At 44.9% G+C, this 17,881-nt stretch overlaps 1 protein-coding gene across 2 annotated transcripts in view; it reads left to right on the top strand.

Moving 5' to 3' along the window:
- The first annotated feature begins 341 nt into the window (after positions 1–341).
- Positions 342–17,881, top strand: part of LOC143292485 (bifunctional heparan sulfate N-deacetylase/N-sulfotransferase-like) — a 33,758-nt gene continuing 16,218 nt past the window's right edge. Inside the window, exons 1-2 of one of the 2 annotated variants that reach the window (XM_076602815.1) lie at positions 342–409; positions 10,088–11,621. In XM_076602815.1, coding sequence (XP_076458930.1) covers positions 10,602–11,621 — 1,020 coding nt within the window. In that variant the 5' untranslated portion in view covers positions 342–409; positions 10,088–10,601. Of the gene's footprint in view, positions 410–672; positions 1,182–10,087; positions 11,622–17,881 lie in introns of those variants that run through there. The other variant, XM_076602816.1, reaches the window with a different exon arrangement.

Genomic DNA, 17,881 nt, shown 5'->3' with positions numbered 1-17,881 from the left:
GTAACCAAGTAGACCACGGTGAAGTAAACCAATCTAAATTTAGAAATAAACCCACTCGTCTAAATGTGGCAAAGTAATTTATAGTGAATAAACCACTCTAAATACAAATGTAAACCCACCCCTCAAAACGTAAGAAAATAAAACGTAAACCAAACATTAAAAGCAGATCTCTAAATGTAATAATGATAATAATATTTGTTGTTGTTGTTACTGTGATGCATCAAGTTTTCAAGAATTTTTTTTATTTTAAATTCGCATCAATCATAGTTTTGCCTTATTTTGAAACTGTTGACACTGACCTTTCACGGAAACGGGTTTTTATTATTTTCCGGAGAGGAAAACGCGACTGAGCATGCGCTGAGATCGCTTTGCTTCTGTCCGTTATTTCAGACGATCAGTGAGGAAACAGGTTTGGAAGTTTTTATTCTTTTTTTTTATTTTTTTTTTACTGTCTTGTTTATGAATATTTTCAGTTTTTGACGCAGAAACGGCAGTCTCCCATATTCAAAATAGACAGTTCCCCTAAGGGTTACAGATCATGATCCGTGGCTCAGAAGAACAGTGTGGGTGTGTTGAGTCTGGGCTGTTGACGGAGTGAACTGGGTCTAAACTAATCGACAGCATGGGATAGAAACGTGTTTAATCGGTTTCCTGTAACCTATGATTATGCGATGCGCGCCAGTCTGACTGGTAGTTGTGTGTTGTCTCAGAAATGTGTCAGTAAGAGGATGTTGCGAGTTAACCATAATCGATCCTTAAAGCCTGTTAGAAAAGGGAGGCGTGAAGATGCGAGATAAATCGTCGAACAACAATGTAATTTCTGCACCATATGAGTGCACTGGCTTACACATATGGGTATTTGCAACGTGCTCCCCCGGGTCAGTTGGCCCAGAAGACTCATTGGGAGATTGATCACCAGTTGCCATGTCCGATTAAACTCAAGTCGCTTTGAAGTCGGGTTTGAACTGATACATGATTTGACTCCCTTGGAGAGAGATCAGGATCAGAAACTCTATAAGGAGCTGAAGCAAAAGAGAGAGGATTAAAAAAACAAAGAGGATACAACAGCCCATTGGATTCGACGCAAGGGCCAGATCATAAACATAGGGCGGTACCCCAACAGAAGAGGATTCGACACAAGGGCCAGATCATAAACATATGGCTGTATCCCAACAGGAGAGGTGAGGAGTAGTAAAGCCAGTCCAGAAGAAAAGAACTAATGTACATAGTTTTAAAACTCCTGCTTTATCTAGTCAAAACAGTGGAAATAAACATACCACTTGTATATATACAAATGCTGATTGTTTTATGAATAAAAGAGCAAAATTTCAAGCACTGATAGAACTACATAAATCAGACATTTTTGGAATTACTGAGGTGCTACCAAAAAACAGATGCTATGGTGTGAGTGAGTGTGAAGTGGCTATCAAAGGATACGAATTATTCCATAATCTGAGCAACATGGATATTGGACTCCAAGGCATTTGTTTATACATATCTAGTGGTCTTAGACCAACCCCAAGTGACATTGACCTCTGTGATTTTAGAGAATCCTTGTTTGTGGAAGGTACACTGGACGACGATGAGAGATTGTTACTAGGACTTGTGTTTAGAAGCCCCAGCAGCTGTGAAGAAAACAATAATAAGATGAATAGTTTGTTTTTAAAAGCAGCAGAGAAAAAAACATCTCATTTACTGGTCTTAGGAGATTTCAACTTTCCAGAAATAGACTGGATTAATGAAAAATGTATGGTAGGGGAAAGTCATCCAGCATACTCTTTCTTCAGGACCACTAGAGATGCATACATGATCATCATGGCCTGGCTTCGCTAACGAAGATCTAGGAAGGGCGTTGTCCACGTCTGATGCAGGCACGCTCATGGCTGACAAGGCCAATGCGGGAAAAGCAGAGTCGGCCGCAGCGGTTGCAAGGGAAAGTCTGGTCTGGGTTCGCGGCTGCAGCGTCGTGGTTCTTCCTCCTTCTGCGTTTGTCCTCAAGGCTGGCCCTGCGGTTGTTTTCGGAGGAGACAGCTTGGTGGATGGTGCGTCGCCAGGTCTCTCGATCAGCGGCTACTGCGGACCACTGGCGATGGTCAATGTGACAGGCACCGAGAGCTTTCTTCAAGGAGTCTTTGTATCTCTTCTTGGGTGCTCCTCTGTCACGGTGGCCAGTGGACAGTTCGCCATACAGCGCTATCTTGGGCAGGCGGTGGTCCTCCATCCTGGACACGTGCCCTGCCCAACGTAGCTGGGTCTTTAGCAGCACTGCCTCGATGCTGATAGTCTTTGCCTGCTCCAGGACCTTGACATTTGTGATGTAGTCACTCCAGTGGATGCTGAGGATGGTGCGAAGGCAGCGCTGGTGGAAGCGATCAAGCAGTCGTATGTGGTGCCGGTAGGTGACCCAGGTTTCGGAGCCATACAACAGGGTGGGCAGTACAACAGCTCTGTACACGCTGATCTTCGTGTCTTTCTTCAGGTGTTTGTTGTTCCACACTCTCTTGTACAGCCTGCCGAATGCGCTGTTTGCCTTTGCAAGTCTGTTGTCGATCTCCTTGTCGATCTTGGCGTCAGACGAGATGGTGCAGCCTAGGTAGCTGAACTGGTGGACCGACTTCAGCTCTGTCTCACCGATGTTGATGTGAGGAGCGTGGAATTCTTCCTGTGGGGCAGGCTGGTGGAGAACTTCCGTCTTTTTCAGACTGACTTCTAGGCCGAAGAGCTGCGCAGCCTCTGCGAAGCAGGACGTTATACGCTGCAGGGCCGCTTCTGTATGGGCGACGAGGGCAGCATCGTCGGCAAACAGAAGCTCTCTGATGAGTTGCTCCAGTGTCTTGGTGTGGGCCTGTAGCCGCCTCAGGTTGAATAGGCTGCCATCAGTGCGGTATCTGATGAAGATACCGTCGTCGTCGCCAAGATCTTCAGTGGCCTGTTGGAGCATCATGCTGAAGAAGATCGTGAAGAGGGTCGGCGCGAGGACACAACCTTGTTTCACTCCATTTCCAATTGGGAAGGGCTCCGAAAGGTCGTTGCTGTGTCTGACCTGTCCACGCTGTTCCTCATGTAGTTGGATGACCATGCTGAGGAATTTTGGGGGGCATCCTAGACGTTTCATGATCTCCCACAGACCTTTTCTGCTCACGGTGTCGAAAGCTTTCGTGAGATCGACGAATGTCGCATACAGTCCTTTGTTCTGTTCCCGACATTTTTCTTGTAGCTGTCTGAGAACGAAGACCATGTCAGTGGTGCCTCTGTTGGCTCTAAAGCCACACTGACTCTCTGGGAGATGTTCTTCGGCGATAGTAGGCACCAGCCGATTTAGGAGGACTCTGGCGAGGATCTTGAATGCGATGGAGAGCAGAGTTATCCCCCTGTAGTTGGAGCAGTCCGACTTTTCTCCCTTGTTTTTATACAGGGTGATGATGACTGCGTCACGGAGGTCCTGTGGTAGTTTGCCTTGCTCCCAGCAGCAGACAAAGAGGTTGTGGAGTTTGGAGTGTAGTGCTGGGCCTCCATTCTTCCACGCCTCCGGCGGAATTCCGTCAACCCCTGCTGCCTTGCCACATTTCAGCTGTTCAATGGCCTTGACAGTCTCTTCTAGGGTTGGTAGCTCGTCCAGTTGTAATTTCACTGGCTGTTGTGGGATGCGGAGAATTGCCGAGTCTTGAACCGTGCGGTTGGCGCTGAAGAGGGCCTGGAAATGTTCCGACCACCTGTTCAGGATCGACGTCTTGTCTGTGAAGAGCGCCTGGCCGTCTGCGCTGCGCAAAGGACTCTGGACCTGGTATGAGGGACCGTACACCGCCTTCAAGGCTTCATATAAGCCCCGGTAGTCACCAGTGTCTGCACAAAGCTGAGCCCTCTCTGCCAGGTTGGTCCACCACCCATTTTGAATCTCACGAAGCTTGCGCTGGAGGTTGCTGCATATGAGCCGGAAGGTTGCTTTCTTCACCGGACAAGACGGTTGTGCAAGGTGAGCCTGGTGGGCTGATCTCTTCTTCGCCAGCAATTCTCGGATCTCCTGGTTGTGTTCGTCAAACCAATCCTTGTTCTTTTTCGACGAGAACCCTAGGACTTCTTCAGAGGACTGCAGGATGGCTGATTTCAGCTGTGCCCATAGTGCTTCTGGAGAGGGGTCTGTGGGGCAACTGGGGTCTTCAAGTTTGTCCTGAAGCTTCGCCTGGAATTCAGCTTTCACTTCAGCTGACTGAAAGTTGCCGACCTGGAATTTCTTCCTAGGAGCTCCTCCTTTCTTTGGTTTGGGCTTGAAGTGGAGCCTGAGCTTGCTGCGGACGAGGCGGTGGTCAGTATGACACTCCGCGCTGGGCATCACTTGGGTGTGTAGGACGTCTCGTATGTCTCTCTGGCGCATCAGGATGTAATCAATGAGGTGCCAATGTTTGGACCGAGGATGCATCCACGTTGTCTTCAGGCTGTCCTTCTGCTGGAAAATGGTGTTGGTGATGGTAAACTGCTGCTCTGCACAGAACTCGAGAAGAAGGCGCCCATTGTCGTTGCAATTACCAACGCCATGCTTGCCAAGGACTCCTTTCCAGGCTTCTGAATCTTGGCCAACTCTGGCATTGAAGTCGCCAAGGATGATGACCTTGTCGTCAGCAGGGGTGTTCTGAACGAGGGTGCGCAGATCAGTGTAAAACTTGACCTTTTCTGTGGGGTCCGCTTGGAGGGTTGGAGCGTACATGCTGAACAGAGTGGCATGCTGTTTGTTCCGTAGTGGGAGGCGCATGGACATAATTCGGTCTGAGTGTCCTGTTGGCAGGTTTTCAAGCTTGGAGGCAATGGTGCTCCTGACCATAAAGCCTACGCCATAGAGGCGTCTCTCGGTCTCTGGCTTGCCTGACCAGTAGAGGGTGTACCCAGCGCCGTGTTCCTGGAGGCTGCCTTTCCCTGCAAAGTGGACTTCGCTGACGGCAGCAATGTCAATGTTCAGTCTCTGAAGTTCGTGTGCGACTAGAGCGGAACGCCTTTCTGGGTGGTTGCTGTCTGCAGAGTCACGCATGGTTCGGATGTTCCAGCATGCTACCTTTAGTCCTTTTGCACCTAATTGTGAGGCAGGTGCCGGCCTTTTCTTCTCTATTGTTGTTCGACCGCGTTTGGAGATGCCCGTTGACCGCGGCTAGCCAACTGGGGGGTATGGAGATGAGCATTTGTTTGGACCACCTTTTCTAGGCCCCTCTCCGTGTGGAGCAAGCAGTGCTGTCCCTAGAAAAGGCTGCTTGGTCGTTCAGGGTGCTGCCGAGTGATGCTGTCACCTCCGGGTCAACAATCAGGCGACCAGTATCCTGAACCGCCTGCATGCAGGATTGGAACTGCGGCTTCCAGTGACATCTTCCACCTGCCGTTTTCGCCCCTTTCCCATCGCTACAGGGCTTGGAATAGTTGGTGGCGCGGACGTGGACGTGTCCTTCAAGCCTGCGCAATGGAATTTTTAGGTGGAGTGCAGTGTGCGCAGTACTGGCCCCACCCTTTACACCCGTGGTTCATCTGCCATAGCCTAGCAAGCTGGGACGGTGACAGTGAGGTCCTCAGGTCGTAGGTTTTATATCAGACTGTCCTTGTCCTAGCCTCTGGCTCAAAAACCTTCCTCGGAGGCACGGGGGCGCGGCTACTGAAAGTCGGGACATGGCCATGGACCCAGGGTCAATGCATGTCGAGACTGTCCTGCATTCCTTAGCACTTCATGGGTTTTACTTCAGACTTTTCCTTGTCTTAGATGGACTGCCTTCCCGGGCTGTCGAGCTCCATCTGCCCGCATGTGACAGGTAGCACCAGAAAGAACCAACATGTCACAGACAGGGTCAGACTCCTAGCTTGATTGACCTGGTCTTCACAAACAGAGATGACATGGTGTCAGATATCACTACTGCAGCAGGGATTGGAAAAAGTGACCATGCCACTCTAGTCATCACCTTGTCATGTGCACGTACTGAAGAAAAGAAGTGTCAGCGTCTAAATTTTCACTCTTCAGATGCTGGTTAGTAACAAGAGATGGTCAGAGTTATCTGGAATATATTAGAGCTAGAAATCAAGCATGTAATGCCTGCCGTAAGGTGAAAAAGAGACTTGAGAAGAAGGTTGCATTACAAGCAAAGAAGAATCTGAAGGCATTCTGGTCATATGTTGGCAAAAAAACAAAATCAAGAACTGGAATTGCTGATTTATTGAAAAATGATGGATCAAAGACCTCACCAGATAGTGAGAAAGCAGAAGTACTAAATCTGTTTTTTCCAGAGCGTATTTACAGTCGAGGGAGGAGGTGAACTGCCTGAACCCCCTCATTATACATATGAGGCAGAACTTACTGGGATAACCATTTCTGTTCAGCAAGACGAAAAACTTCTCAAGAACCTGAAGACAGGAAAAGCCCCAGGCTGAGATGGCATTAGTCCCTCCCTTCTGTCAGAAGCAGCGGAGGCCCTAGCAGTTCTAATAGCGACACTGTTTCAGAAATCAATGGAAGAAGGAAAGCTCCCAGAGGAATGGAAAGAATCATTTGTGACTCCAATTTTTAAAAAGGGAAGTAAGATCTTGGCAAACAACTACAGACCTGTGAGTCTCACATGCATTCTCTGTAAAGTTCTTGAGACATTGGTAAGGGACCAGCTCATAGACCATCTCAAGACCAACAACCTGATCAGTATAGAACAACATGGCTTTGTTCAGGGACGCTCGTGTGCTACACAATTGTTGGACGTATTGGACAGCTGGACAAGAGCTCTAGATAGAGGTGGCTTCATTGATGCTATTTATATGGATTACCAGAAAGCGTTTGACAGTGTCCCACATCGCAGACTTGTCTCTGAGATCCACGCACATGGAGTATCAGGCAGGGTATTACTCTGGATCCAGGACTTTCTGTCTCAAAGGAAGCAGAGGGTGGTTGTGACTGGGACAACATCACAGCAGGCAGACGCCACAAGCGGTATTCCACAAGGTAGTGTTCTAGGACCCCTGCTTTTCCTGTTGTACATTAATTACCTTCCTGGTAGAGTGAAGAGTAATGTGAAATTGTTTGCCGACAACACAAAGTTGTTCACACAGAGTGACCAAGTAGGTGCTTCACAAGTCCTCCAAGATGACCTAGACAACCTACAGCAGTGGTCTAGAGAGTGGCTCCTACACTTCCATCCAGGAAAATGCAGTGTAATGAAGCTAGGAAACTGCAAATCGGAAGCGATTTACTACATGAAAGGGAAAAACAACAACGGGGAGGAATACAACCTGGCACTTGCTGAGAGTGACTTGATGAAAGACCTGGGAGTGTACATTGATAAAAAGCTAGACTTTAAGACGCATGTAGCAACAGTTACTGCAAAGGCTAACAAGATGGTTGGTATAATCAGGCGTTCCTTCGATTATCTATCTGAAGATCTGTTTGTACAATTGTTCAAATCCTTGGTTAGACCCATTTTGGAGTATGGGCATTCGGTCTGGAACCCGCAGTCAAAAACATTGTGCAGAGAGGTGGAAGACGACAAGCGACGGGCAACGAAACTGGTCATCTGAAGAACAAGCCTTATCATGAAAGACTCACTTTACTTAAGCTCCCTAGTCTAGAACACAGGAGGCAGCGGGGAGATTTGATCGATTGCTATAAATACATACACAGAATCTACAAGACCAAAAATCCCGAACTATCACCTGCAGTAAGTAGAGACAGAAGAGGCAACAGCTTAATGTTACAAAAATCACATTGCAGACTGAAAGTGCACAGTTCCTTTTTTACAGAGTGAGTCGTTAATAAATGGAACGGTTTACCAGACAGTGTTGTGACTGCCCCAACCATGTTATCTTTCAAGACTAGGTTAGACGCTCATTGGGCCAACTCTCCAAGCATTTAATGATTTATGATCCAGTATGCTATCATTAGGCCATGCATGCTGGTATACTGTATACAGTTGAACAACGAACAGGCCTTCACAGGCCTAAAACATCTGAATCCAGTTCAAATTTCAAGTTGAAATGATGGATTCCCCACATATTTCTTTTCTGAGAACTGAGGAAGCTCCAGGACCCCATAGATTACACAGTATCAACTGTAGTATCATCTTATCATATCTGAAAAAGAACAAGTATGTTTAGCAAGCCACCCAAAACAAATTTGTAAAAACATATTTGTTAATATTTGAAGGGCTGAAAGGCCTATCATTGTTGTCCTATTGTTGGTGAACTGCTAAATTTCCTAAGTCCAGAGAACCTCATGTTTAAATCTGAGAATTTGAAGCTCCAAACAATAAACTTGAATGATGAAATGGTCTTGAGGCAAATGATTTCACAACAGTGCAATGTGTGTAGTTGTATTTTCTCTCAGTGAAATAGGCTATAGACTTGTAATTTAGTAGTTTGTGTGGTATGGTGTTAGTAGATGTGTGGTCAGCCCATGATGCAGATATGACAATATATCAATTTAAAACTAATAAAAGAATTAGGATCTATCTGAATACTGAAGACGCCTAACTACATCAGTGCAAATGTTTAACTGTATAGTTTGGTCTCCTCAGTACTCCAGACATTCATAGATCTTCATTTTGTTAACTTTCCTTTTTAAATTCTTTTTTGATGCAATTCAGTAAGACTTTAAAGTTTAAAGACATCTTCACTGGTTCAAAATTTGTGTGTTTCTGTTTCAAAGCTATTTGTATTTATAATGCATTGTACTTATTTAGTATAATGATTTTGTGTCATGCACACACACACACACACACACACACACACACACACACACACACACACACACACACACACACACACACACACACACACACACACACACTCAGTCACTCACTCACTCACATTTCAACAGGAGTGATGTGACCTACATATTTATATTTCTGTTTTTGTTGTTGTTCTTGTTGTTAATGTTTGTTACACTTAGATATATACTGATTGTTGATTCTGCCATTCTAGTTTATCCTTTTTCTGTATATATCCCCCTTTAACCTCCATCCCCTTCCCCAACCCCACCTCCCACACATAAACATATGACATGTCTGTCACTCAAAATGATAGGATGTTATATTAAAGAAAGAAAGAAATAAAGAAAGAAAGAAAGAACACACACACACACACACACACACACACACACACACACACACACACACACACACACACACACACAGATGGGAAGGCTTGGACCACACAGATAAGTATCATACACTTCACAGAGGTTGTGACTTGTCCCTATCATGGTTATGGATTTGTGCAGTGTCCAGTAATGACACACTTTATAAGGTGATTGCAGACTGATTGTCCACAGCATTTATTTTATTCCTTATTTAACCCACTACCCAAGACATAAGCATTGTATTCCCATGTCGAGATTGCCCAGTGAAAGAATAAGAGTTGAGTTAAGTTTAGTTTTACCATTATCCGAATTAAAAGAAATTTGACTGATTCATTGCAATGCATGTGTCTGAAGAAAGCATGCAAAATGGAGATAGGATGCAGATATTTAGTACAAGTCTATTTAGTATGCTTTATACCCCAGAACCTATTATTTGCATCAGTATTAACTGCCTAGAATTTGAACATATTCACTGCCAGGTGACTTTAGCTGACGAGACAGCGCACTGCCATAGGCAACTTTTGTCGACATCAAGGGGTTTTGTTGATAAAACCATTTTTCACATTGTAACAAAGCTTGACAGCCACAGCCAGTTTCCTGCCAATAGAACAATGACTAATCTTTGCCCTCTGATCTGAGAGTGAACGAGTCCATTGTGTTGTTTTAACATGAACCAAAGCCTGTGACTGAGAGCATCGTTTCTAAAATGTTTGGTGCTGGGGAGTGTTTTCACACAGAAATGTGGGGGTGAAAGAGTTAATGGGCTTTATTTTAGTGGTATCTAAAATATATCATGTTACTAAGGGCTGAATGGATAGATTGATATATTATAAACCTACTGTCCAGAATGTTGTTTTTTTGTTTGTTTTTTTAATAGTAAAATCTGTTATGCTTATCAGCCATTTTATAACAGGTATCTGGCAAAGCAGATATCTGTCTGTAAACTTACTGTGTGTAAACAGGTGGATTATTTGATAGTCAATGCCAGCTTGTATGTTGCAGTTGTGACTGGACAGGTAACACGCTGCCAGCCTGCTTCCAGACACTTGGTTTTTACAACCCCCATTGTGGGTTAAGACGTGACTGATCAACTGTCTAACGCTGACAGAGCGGGGAGAGAGAGTGAGTTTGAGGGTGATGTTCTGGCCAGAAGTCACGGACACAGGGTCATGATGTAGACTGCAGGATTTCAGCACAGGAGGCACATTGGACTTCAGCTGCCTTGGACATCAGCATGGATTTCTTCCTCAGCTGTTCGTCCTCTTTTCTGGATGGCACTTGAACCCTGGTGCACACAGCTCATGTGTATTCTGACAAATTCTGGATTATGCATTCTGTGCAGATGTTGAGGTGTATAAAAGTTGAATTGTGCTGTTAAGCTCGGACATGCCATTGAGAAAGTGTTTGTTGAAGAACTTAATGGATGTTGTTTTGAGGATTTTAAAGTTACATCTATTGCAGAAGATGGCACGAAAGTCAATTGTTTTGTAGCTTGGAACTGTGGCCACACCTCAACATGGCTTTGTGTCGGCTTTGCTCGTTGCGCTCTCTGTTCTTGAAGCGTATGACACCAATGCGAGCCTTGGCCTGTGTGCTGCTGCTGAGTGTCTTCACATCAGTAGTCTTCTTCTATCATCTGATGAACTTTCACCCCTTCACTCTCCACACCAAACAAGTGCTGTCCCCACCACAGCCTCATGTGGCCTGCACCCCAGACCCCGAAGCTCCACCCAACCTGACCTACCAGCCCCACGATCACCGCGGTAAGGAGCGCCATCACCTAGGCCACCGAGCGCTGATCATGGTTGAGACACAGTACACCCGGCTGGGCACCAAGATCCACAACCTGCTGGATGCCTGGAGGATTGATTCCAAGATGGAGACAGTAGGCAACAACTTGCCCACACTGACGCATGGGGAGAAGGGCAAGTTTGCCGTCATCATCTTTGAGAATTATTCCTCCTACCTCACCCTGGACTCCTGGAACCGCCAGTTGCTGGACAAGTACTGCAAGAAGTACAATGTGGGCATCATCGGCTTTGTGCAGCCCAAAGGCACAGACGTGTTCCTGGAGAACCTGGAAGGCTTCCCCTTGACAGTGGAGTACAACATGCCCATTTTCAATTACAAGCTCAACATCTACTCCAAGATGTGGCGTGTGTCCAAGCCAGGGCGACTGTACGAAGGCGTCCTGGATGGAGACAGCTGGGCCATCTTTCACTATAACGAAGCCACCTACCAGCCTCTGTCCTATTCCTTTGTCCACAAAGCCCCAGACGCCCACTCTGACAGCACCCAGACAGTCATCAAACGGGTGGTGCCAGTGATCCATGATACAGGACAGCTGGATGGCATTGAACGTGTTCTGTTTGGTGGGGGACTGGACTTCTGGATGCACCATATGATGATGATGGACTGTCTGTCCTACCTATCCCGGGGCAAGCTCTCCACCACACTAGATCGATACATCCAGATTGACATTGATGACATCTTCGTTGGCAAAATTGGAACCAGGGTCAAGGTTGATGATGTCATGGTAAGTTGTGTGAAAACTAAAAATAGTGTGTAAAAATGTTTTGTAGCATGCTCATCCTGAACATTGCAAGGAAGAACTCTCAGGTTTTAACAAATTCAAGAAATGAACATTTATACCAAAAGTAGTTCAACCAATACACCTTGAGTGCCATACTATGTATCAGATACATGCATATTGATGTCACTAATGACATCATCAAAAGAAAGAAAATAACTCTGGAAAGCCGAAAATTCAAATATTTGATGTAGAGAGGTATATTTCCAGTTTCACCAAAAATTCAAACATTTGATTTGATTTGAGTGGTATATCTCAAGTTGCACTGGATAATCATGCATGACTTGAAATACCACTTGCTATTGTTTTTTCCCTGGCACTCAGGGAGTTGGTTGATGCATTTCACACACGCATGCATGCGCACGTACACACATGCGCATGTACGCACACACACCAGGGCTGTGTTTAAGTTGGCTTTAAGTGTGAAGGCATAGTGAGGGGGCAAGCTTGAACCCTCACTCCACACATCAGGTACATTAATATTATTAAAAGTACAGTAAATCCACAGAGCTGCAGGAATTGGAAAGCATGCTTCACTACCAGGTCCAGTGCAAAACATGGTCATGACCTTGGAGATAAATTCACTGCAGTTGATGTTATGATAAAGAGAATGGGCTTTTACACAAGTACATATGGTTGTCTTAAAAAACAGTGTCATTGTTGTCACACACAATGACATATACTTTACAAGTATCCAAGACTTTTGCAGCACTCTTCTACACATGGTTAACACCAAATGTGCCACACATGAGTGGTTGTATGCATAGGTATGGTCCATAAACATGTAAAAAATAGGGTTTAAGATGAAAAATGTTTGATAGTTGAGGTGGCATGTGTTTTCTGCCTACTTTTCATATATACAAATATGATTTGTGTCTCAGCCTGCAGACTGACCTGTTAGTTTTAACCAAACTAGGTAAAAAATTATTCGGTCAGTACTTAGTTTTTAGTTCTTTCCATGCCAAGTGGCACATGTATTTTATTACTGTAACAGTATAAGGCTATCACCAGAGACCTCCACTGCTGCTATCTTTTGCTGTCATAGCTGTATAGCTTCCCCTAGGTATAGCCATCCTCCTTCGGCTTCTGACACCATGGGTAGCATTTTGGCAGGTTCCCCCCCACCCCCTTTATTTTTGTACAATTTTTTACTTCCTTTCAAGTTTCAGTATTAACTCATTCGGGCCTGCGTCTGAGTACTGCCATGGCATCAAAACTTGTTTCAATAAAATGTTGTGCATGTTCCTGCATATGCATAATCCGCAAGGAAAAGAAATAACTTCTACAGTATTTATGGCTGTGCCCCTGAATGTCAATTTGGACAGAAAAAACCCCAGTTGATTTCAGTATATTTTCTTTTTCTGCATCAGTATGGCAGGAGAACCTGCCAAGGCTGTAAACTCCGAAGGGTTGAATGGGTTAAGATGCACTTTGGTTGAGCAGCCCCAGGACCTTGGCTGCAATCTTTTTTATGTTTTGCAAAAATAAGTCACTCCTATCCACACCCACGATGAGACTGTATCAGTGTATGCAAAACAATACAGTAGTGTTAGCTGCATGATTGTAGATCTGTGACCCAGGGGAAGTCTGACTCACAAGACTGGAGTTTCCAGTTCCTTGGGGGTGGTGCAGCTGTTAGCAATTAGCCAGTGGCATTGATAACGCAGGCCAGGGCAAGGCAGGAAAGATAGTACTACACAGGGACTGGCACTTCATCATTTGTCATCATCTCACTGTGTCCAGCATGGTGCAGTTCATGCATGCACTGTTGTAGTTCACACACCACGCAATATATCTTACTTTCTTAATTGCTGTTGGTTTCTTTTCATCTCTCTCTCTAGTCTCTCTCTCTCTCTCTTTCGTTGTTGCTGTTGTTTTCCCTTGGTGTGTGTGTGTGTGTATTAGTGTGTGTGTATGTGTGTGTGTAGTGTGTTACTCGCTTCTGCTTCGTACAGATGTGAGTGATGTTGTATCTCTCAGTATGATGCTGTGTTATACTTTATACATGTATTGAGTATAACATTTATATGCATGCGTATATGTTTGTGTGTCTCTTAGAACAACAGCAGATGTGTAAGTCAGCCAAAGTGCTAACATCTTCACTGTTGGAAAATAAAGATTCATTCATTCATTCATTCATTCATTCATTCATTCATTCTCTTTCTCTCTCTCTCTCTCTGTCTGGATGTGTAAGATGCACAGATGCCTACATATAAATGTATACACACACATATATATATGTATAGTTTCTTAATTTTAGAATGTAACTTGTCTGGGTTTCAGTAATTGCATGCAAATTTTGTTATTATTTTCTTCTTTTTTTTATCAATTTTTACTTGGCCATAGGGGTAGCATCTAAAAAAAGCATGATAGTTGTGTATTCCACTTTCCTCATTAAAGAAAATGGATTCATTCATCCCTTTTTCTTAGCCTGTTCCTCAGGTTTAATCAAATTTCACAAAGTAAATGGTATCACACACACACACACACACACACACACACACACACACACACACACACCAATATTCCATCAGCCACTGAAAAGATTTTGAATGATTATTCATTGCTTAGAATGTTTTTGGAAATTTTAAACTCCAGTCCAGTTGGTATCCTCTTTTGATGTATTCTAATTAATGTCGCTATTTATATTTATATTGTTGTAAGTTAATACTTCTCTTTAAACTTTAATTTCTTATAATGTACTTTTCCTCTAATACTTAACAGGAACACTTTCTTACACTAATACTCACATGCATTCCCTTTCCTTTATCCACCACTTTTCTCCTTTCTGTCTAATAACACTTATAGTGAATAGACATTAAAGTGAAGAAAACACACACATGCACACACACACGCACACACACACACGCACGCACGCACGCATAAAGAGATCTACACGCACACACACTCACTCACACACACATGACAGCGCAAAGAGATCTACCATGCATCAGTTTTATCATTCAGTCAACCACTGATTAAATAAAGCTTCTACAAGATACCCTCTATCTGTTTAAAGCTGGGTCATGTGTCTCATTATCATAAATGTAATAACCTTACCAAAAGTACAAAGGAATTCATAAATGTGTAACATGTAAAATAAAATGAAAATGTTAAAAAAAATTGTTCTGTGTTGATGAGTAAAAATCTCTTGGCTGTTAAACTCTCTAAATTTAAGAGAATCTGTTGTGCAAGCAGTATCATGAGTATGTGAAGATGAAAGTCATAATTAAACTTTTTCTTTTTAGGGCATCAGTTGCATGCTGTCCGTGGAGCACCTGATTTTCTTTTTCTTTTCTTTCCTCAGTGCTTCACATGCCTTCTTTACTGGTCACCCCCACTCCCCCCCCACCCACCCACACCCCCATCCCCCTGCTCCCCCAAATATGCAAAGATAATGAATTCAGTTCTTCATTTGCTTCTATACTTTTTCACCTCTTAAAAAAAAAAAAAAAAAAAAAAAAAAAAAAAAAATGGCATGTGGAATTAATGGAATTAAGGAACTGGCTACTCTGCACATATAATAATTTATTGATCTGGGAGATAAGAAAAATATCTACCCTTGAATTCCACCAGGTACAAATACCTGGATCAAACAGATCTTCAGATTGAAAGTTCAGCACTTGAACCGTTTGGCAGAGCTCTCAAGAACACCTTGAGCTGGAGTCAGTGCTATTGTATCAATGTATGTTGGAGTCAGTGCTCTTGTATGTTGAAACATGGAGGACGACAATGACATACCCTCGACTAAAAGGCAGACATTCGTCAACGGCTGTCTAGGAAGAATCCTCCAGATCCACCAGCTAGACAAGATGAAGCCAGACAGAGGCAAAGGCACAGGGTAGTGGATAGTAGAGGTCTCTTCTTGATAGTCTGTTCCACTGGAGAGATGAAAGGCCCAAGTTAATATTGTGCCTGTCATTTGATGACCTGGCAGTGGCAATACAGGCAGTGTGTGAAATTGGTGTGAGGACTCTGGAGGGATGTGACGGGTTGTGTGTCCTTGTTGCAGGTGTTGATGGATATGATGGGCTGTGTGCCCTTGCTACAGTTGTAGAGGGGTGTGATGTGTTGTGTGTCCTTGTTGTAAGTGTGGAGGGGTGTGATGTGTTGTGTGCCCTTGTTAAAGGTGTGGAGGGGTGTGATGGGTTGTGTGCCCTTGTTAAAGGTGTGGAGGGGTGTGATGGGTTGTGTGCCCTTGTTAAAGGTGTGGAGGGGTGTTATGGGTTGTGTGCCCTTGTTAAAGGTGTGGAGGGGTGTTATGGGTTGTGTGCCCTTGTTGTAGGTGTTGAGGGGTGTGATGTGTTGTGTGCCCTTGTTAAAGGTGTAGAGGTGTGATGTGTTGTGTGTCCTTGTTGTTGTAGGTGTGGAGGGGTGTGATGAGTTGTGTGCCCTTGTTGTAGGTGTGGAGGGGTGTGATGTGTTGTGTGTCCTTGTTGTTGTAGGTGTGGAGGGGTGTGATGAGTTGTATGCCCTTGTTGTAGGTGTGGAGGGGTGTGATGTGTTGTGTGTCCTTGTAGGTGTAGAGGGGTGTGATGGGTTGTGTGCCCTTGTTGTATGTGTAGAGGGGTGTGATGGGTTGTGTGTCCTTGTAGGTGTGGAGGGGTGTGATGTGTTGTGTGTCCTTGTTGTTGCAGGTGTAGAGGGGTGTGATGTGTTGTGTGTCCTTGTTGTTGTAGGTGTGGAGGGGTGTGATGTGTGTTCTTGTTGTAGGTGTAGAGGGGTGTGATGTGTTATGTGTCCTTGTTGTTGTAGGTGTGAAGGGGTGTGTTGTGTTGTGTGTCCTTGTTGTAGGTGTGAAGGGGTGTGTTGTGTTGTGTGTCCTTGTTGTTGTAGGTGTGGAGGGGTGTGATGTGTGTTCTTGTTGTAGGTGTAGAGGGGTGTGATGTGTTATGTGTTCTTGTTGTTGTAGGTGTGAAGGGGTGTGTTGTGTTGTGTGTCCTTGTTGTTGTAGGTGTGAAGGGGTGTGTTGTGTTGTGTGTCCTTGTTGTTGTAGGTGTGAAGGGGTGTGATGTGTTGTGTGTCTGTTGTTGTAGGTGTGAAGGGGTGTGATGTGTTGTGTGTTCTTGTTGTTGTAGGTGTGAAGGGGTGTGTTGTGTTGTGTGTTCCTTGTTGTTGTAGGTGTGGAGGGGTGTGATGTGTTGTGTGTTCTTGTTGTTGTAGGTGTGAAGGGGTGTGATGTGTTGTGTGTCCTTGTTGTTGTAGGTGTGAGGGGTGTGATGTGTTGTGTTCTTGTTGTTGAGGTGTAGAGGGGTGTGATGTGTTGTGTGTTCTTGTTGTTGTAGGTGTGAAGGGGTGTGATGTGTTGTGTGTCTTGTTGTTGTAGGTGTGGAGGGGTGTGATGTGTGTTCTTGTTGTAGGTGTAGAGGGGTGTGATGTGTTATGTGTCCTTGTTGTTGTAGGTGTGAAGGGGTGTGTTGTGTTATGTGTCCTTGTTGTTGTAGGTGTGAAGGGGTGTGTTGTGTTGTGTGTCCTTGTTGTTGTATGTGTGGAGGGGTGTGATGTGTTGTGTGTTCTTGTTGTTGCAGGTGTAGAGGGGTGTGATGGGTTGTGTGTCCTTGTTGTAGGTGTGGAGGGGTGTGATGTGTGTTGTTCTTGTAGGTGTAGAGGGGTGTGATGGGTTATGTGTCCTTGTTGTCGGTGTGGAGGGGTGTGATTTGTTGTGTGCCCTTGTTGTTGTAGGTGTGGAGGGGTGTGATGTGTTGTGTGCCCTTGTTGTTGTAGGTGTGGAGGGGTGTGATGTGTTGTGTGCCCTTGTTGTTGTAGGTGTGAAGGGGTGTGATGGGTTATGTGTCCTTGTTGTCGGTGTGGAGGGGTGTGATTTGTTGTGTGCCCTTGTTGTTGTAGGTGTGGAGGGGTGTGATGTGTTGTGTGCCCTTGTTGTTGCAGGTGTGGAGGGGTGTGATGTGTTGTGTGCCCTTGTTGTTGTAGGTGTGGAGGGGTGTGATGTGTTGTGTGCCCTTGTTGCAGGTGTGAAGGGGTGTGATGTGTTGTGTGCCCTTGTTTTTGTAGTTGTGGTGTGGTGTGATGGGTTGTGTGCCCTTGTTGTTGTAGGTGTAGAGGGGTGTGATGTGTTGTGTGCCCTTGTTGTTGCAGGTGTGGAGGGTTGTGATGGGTTGTGTGCCTTTGTTGCAGGTGTGAAGGGGTGTGACTGATGAGTTGTAGGCTTTGTTGCTGTGAAAAGTATGTGAAATTGGTGTGAGGAC

Source organism: Babylonia areolata, chromosome 18 (genome assembly GCF_041734735.1).
Source record: "Babylonia areolata isolate BAREFJ2019XMU chromosome 18, ASM4173473v1, whole genome shotgun sequence".
Lineage (NCBI taxonomy): Eukaryota > Metazoa > Mollusca > Gastropoda > Neogastropoda > Buccinidae > Babylonia > Babylonia areolata.
This window is presented reverse-complemented; position numbering and strand designations above follow the sequence as displayed.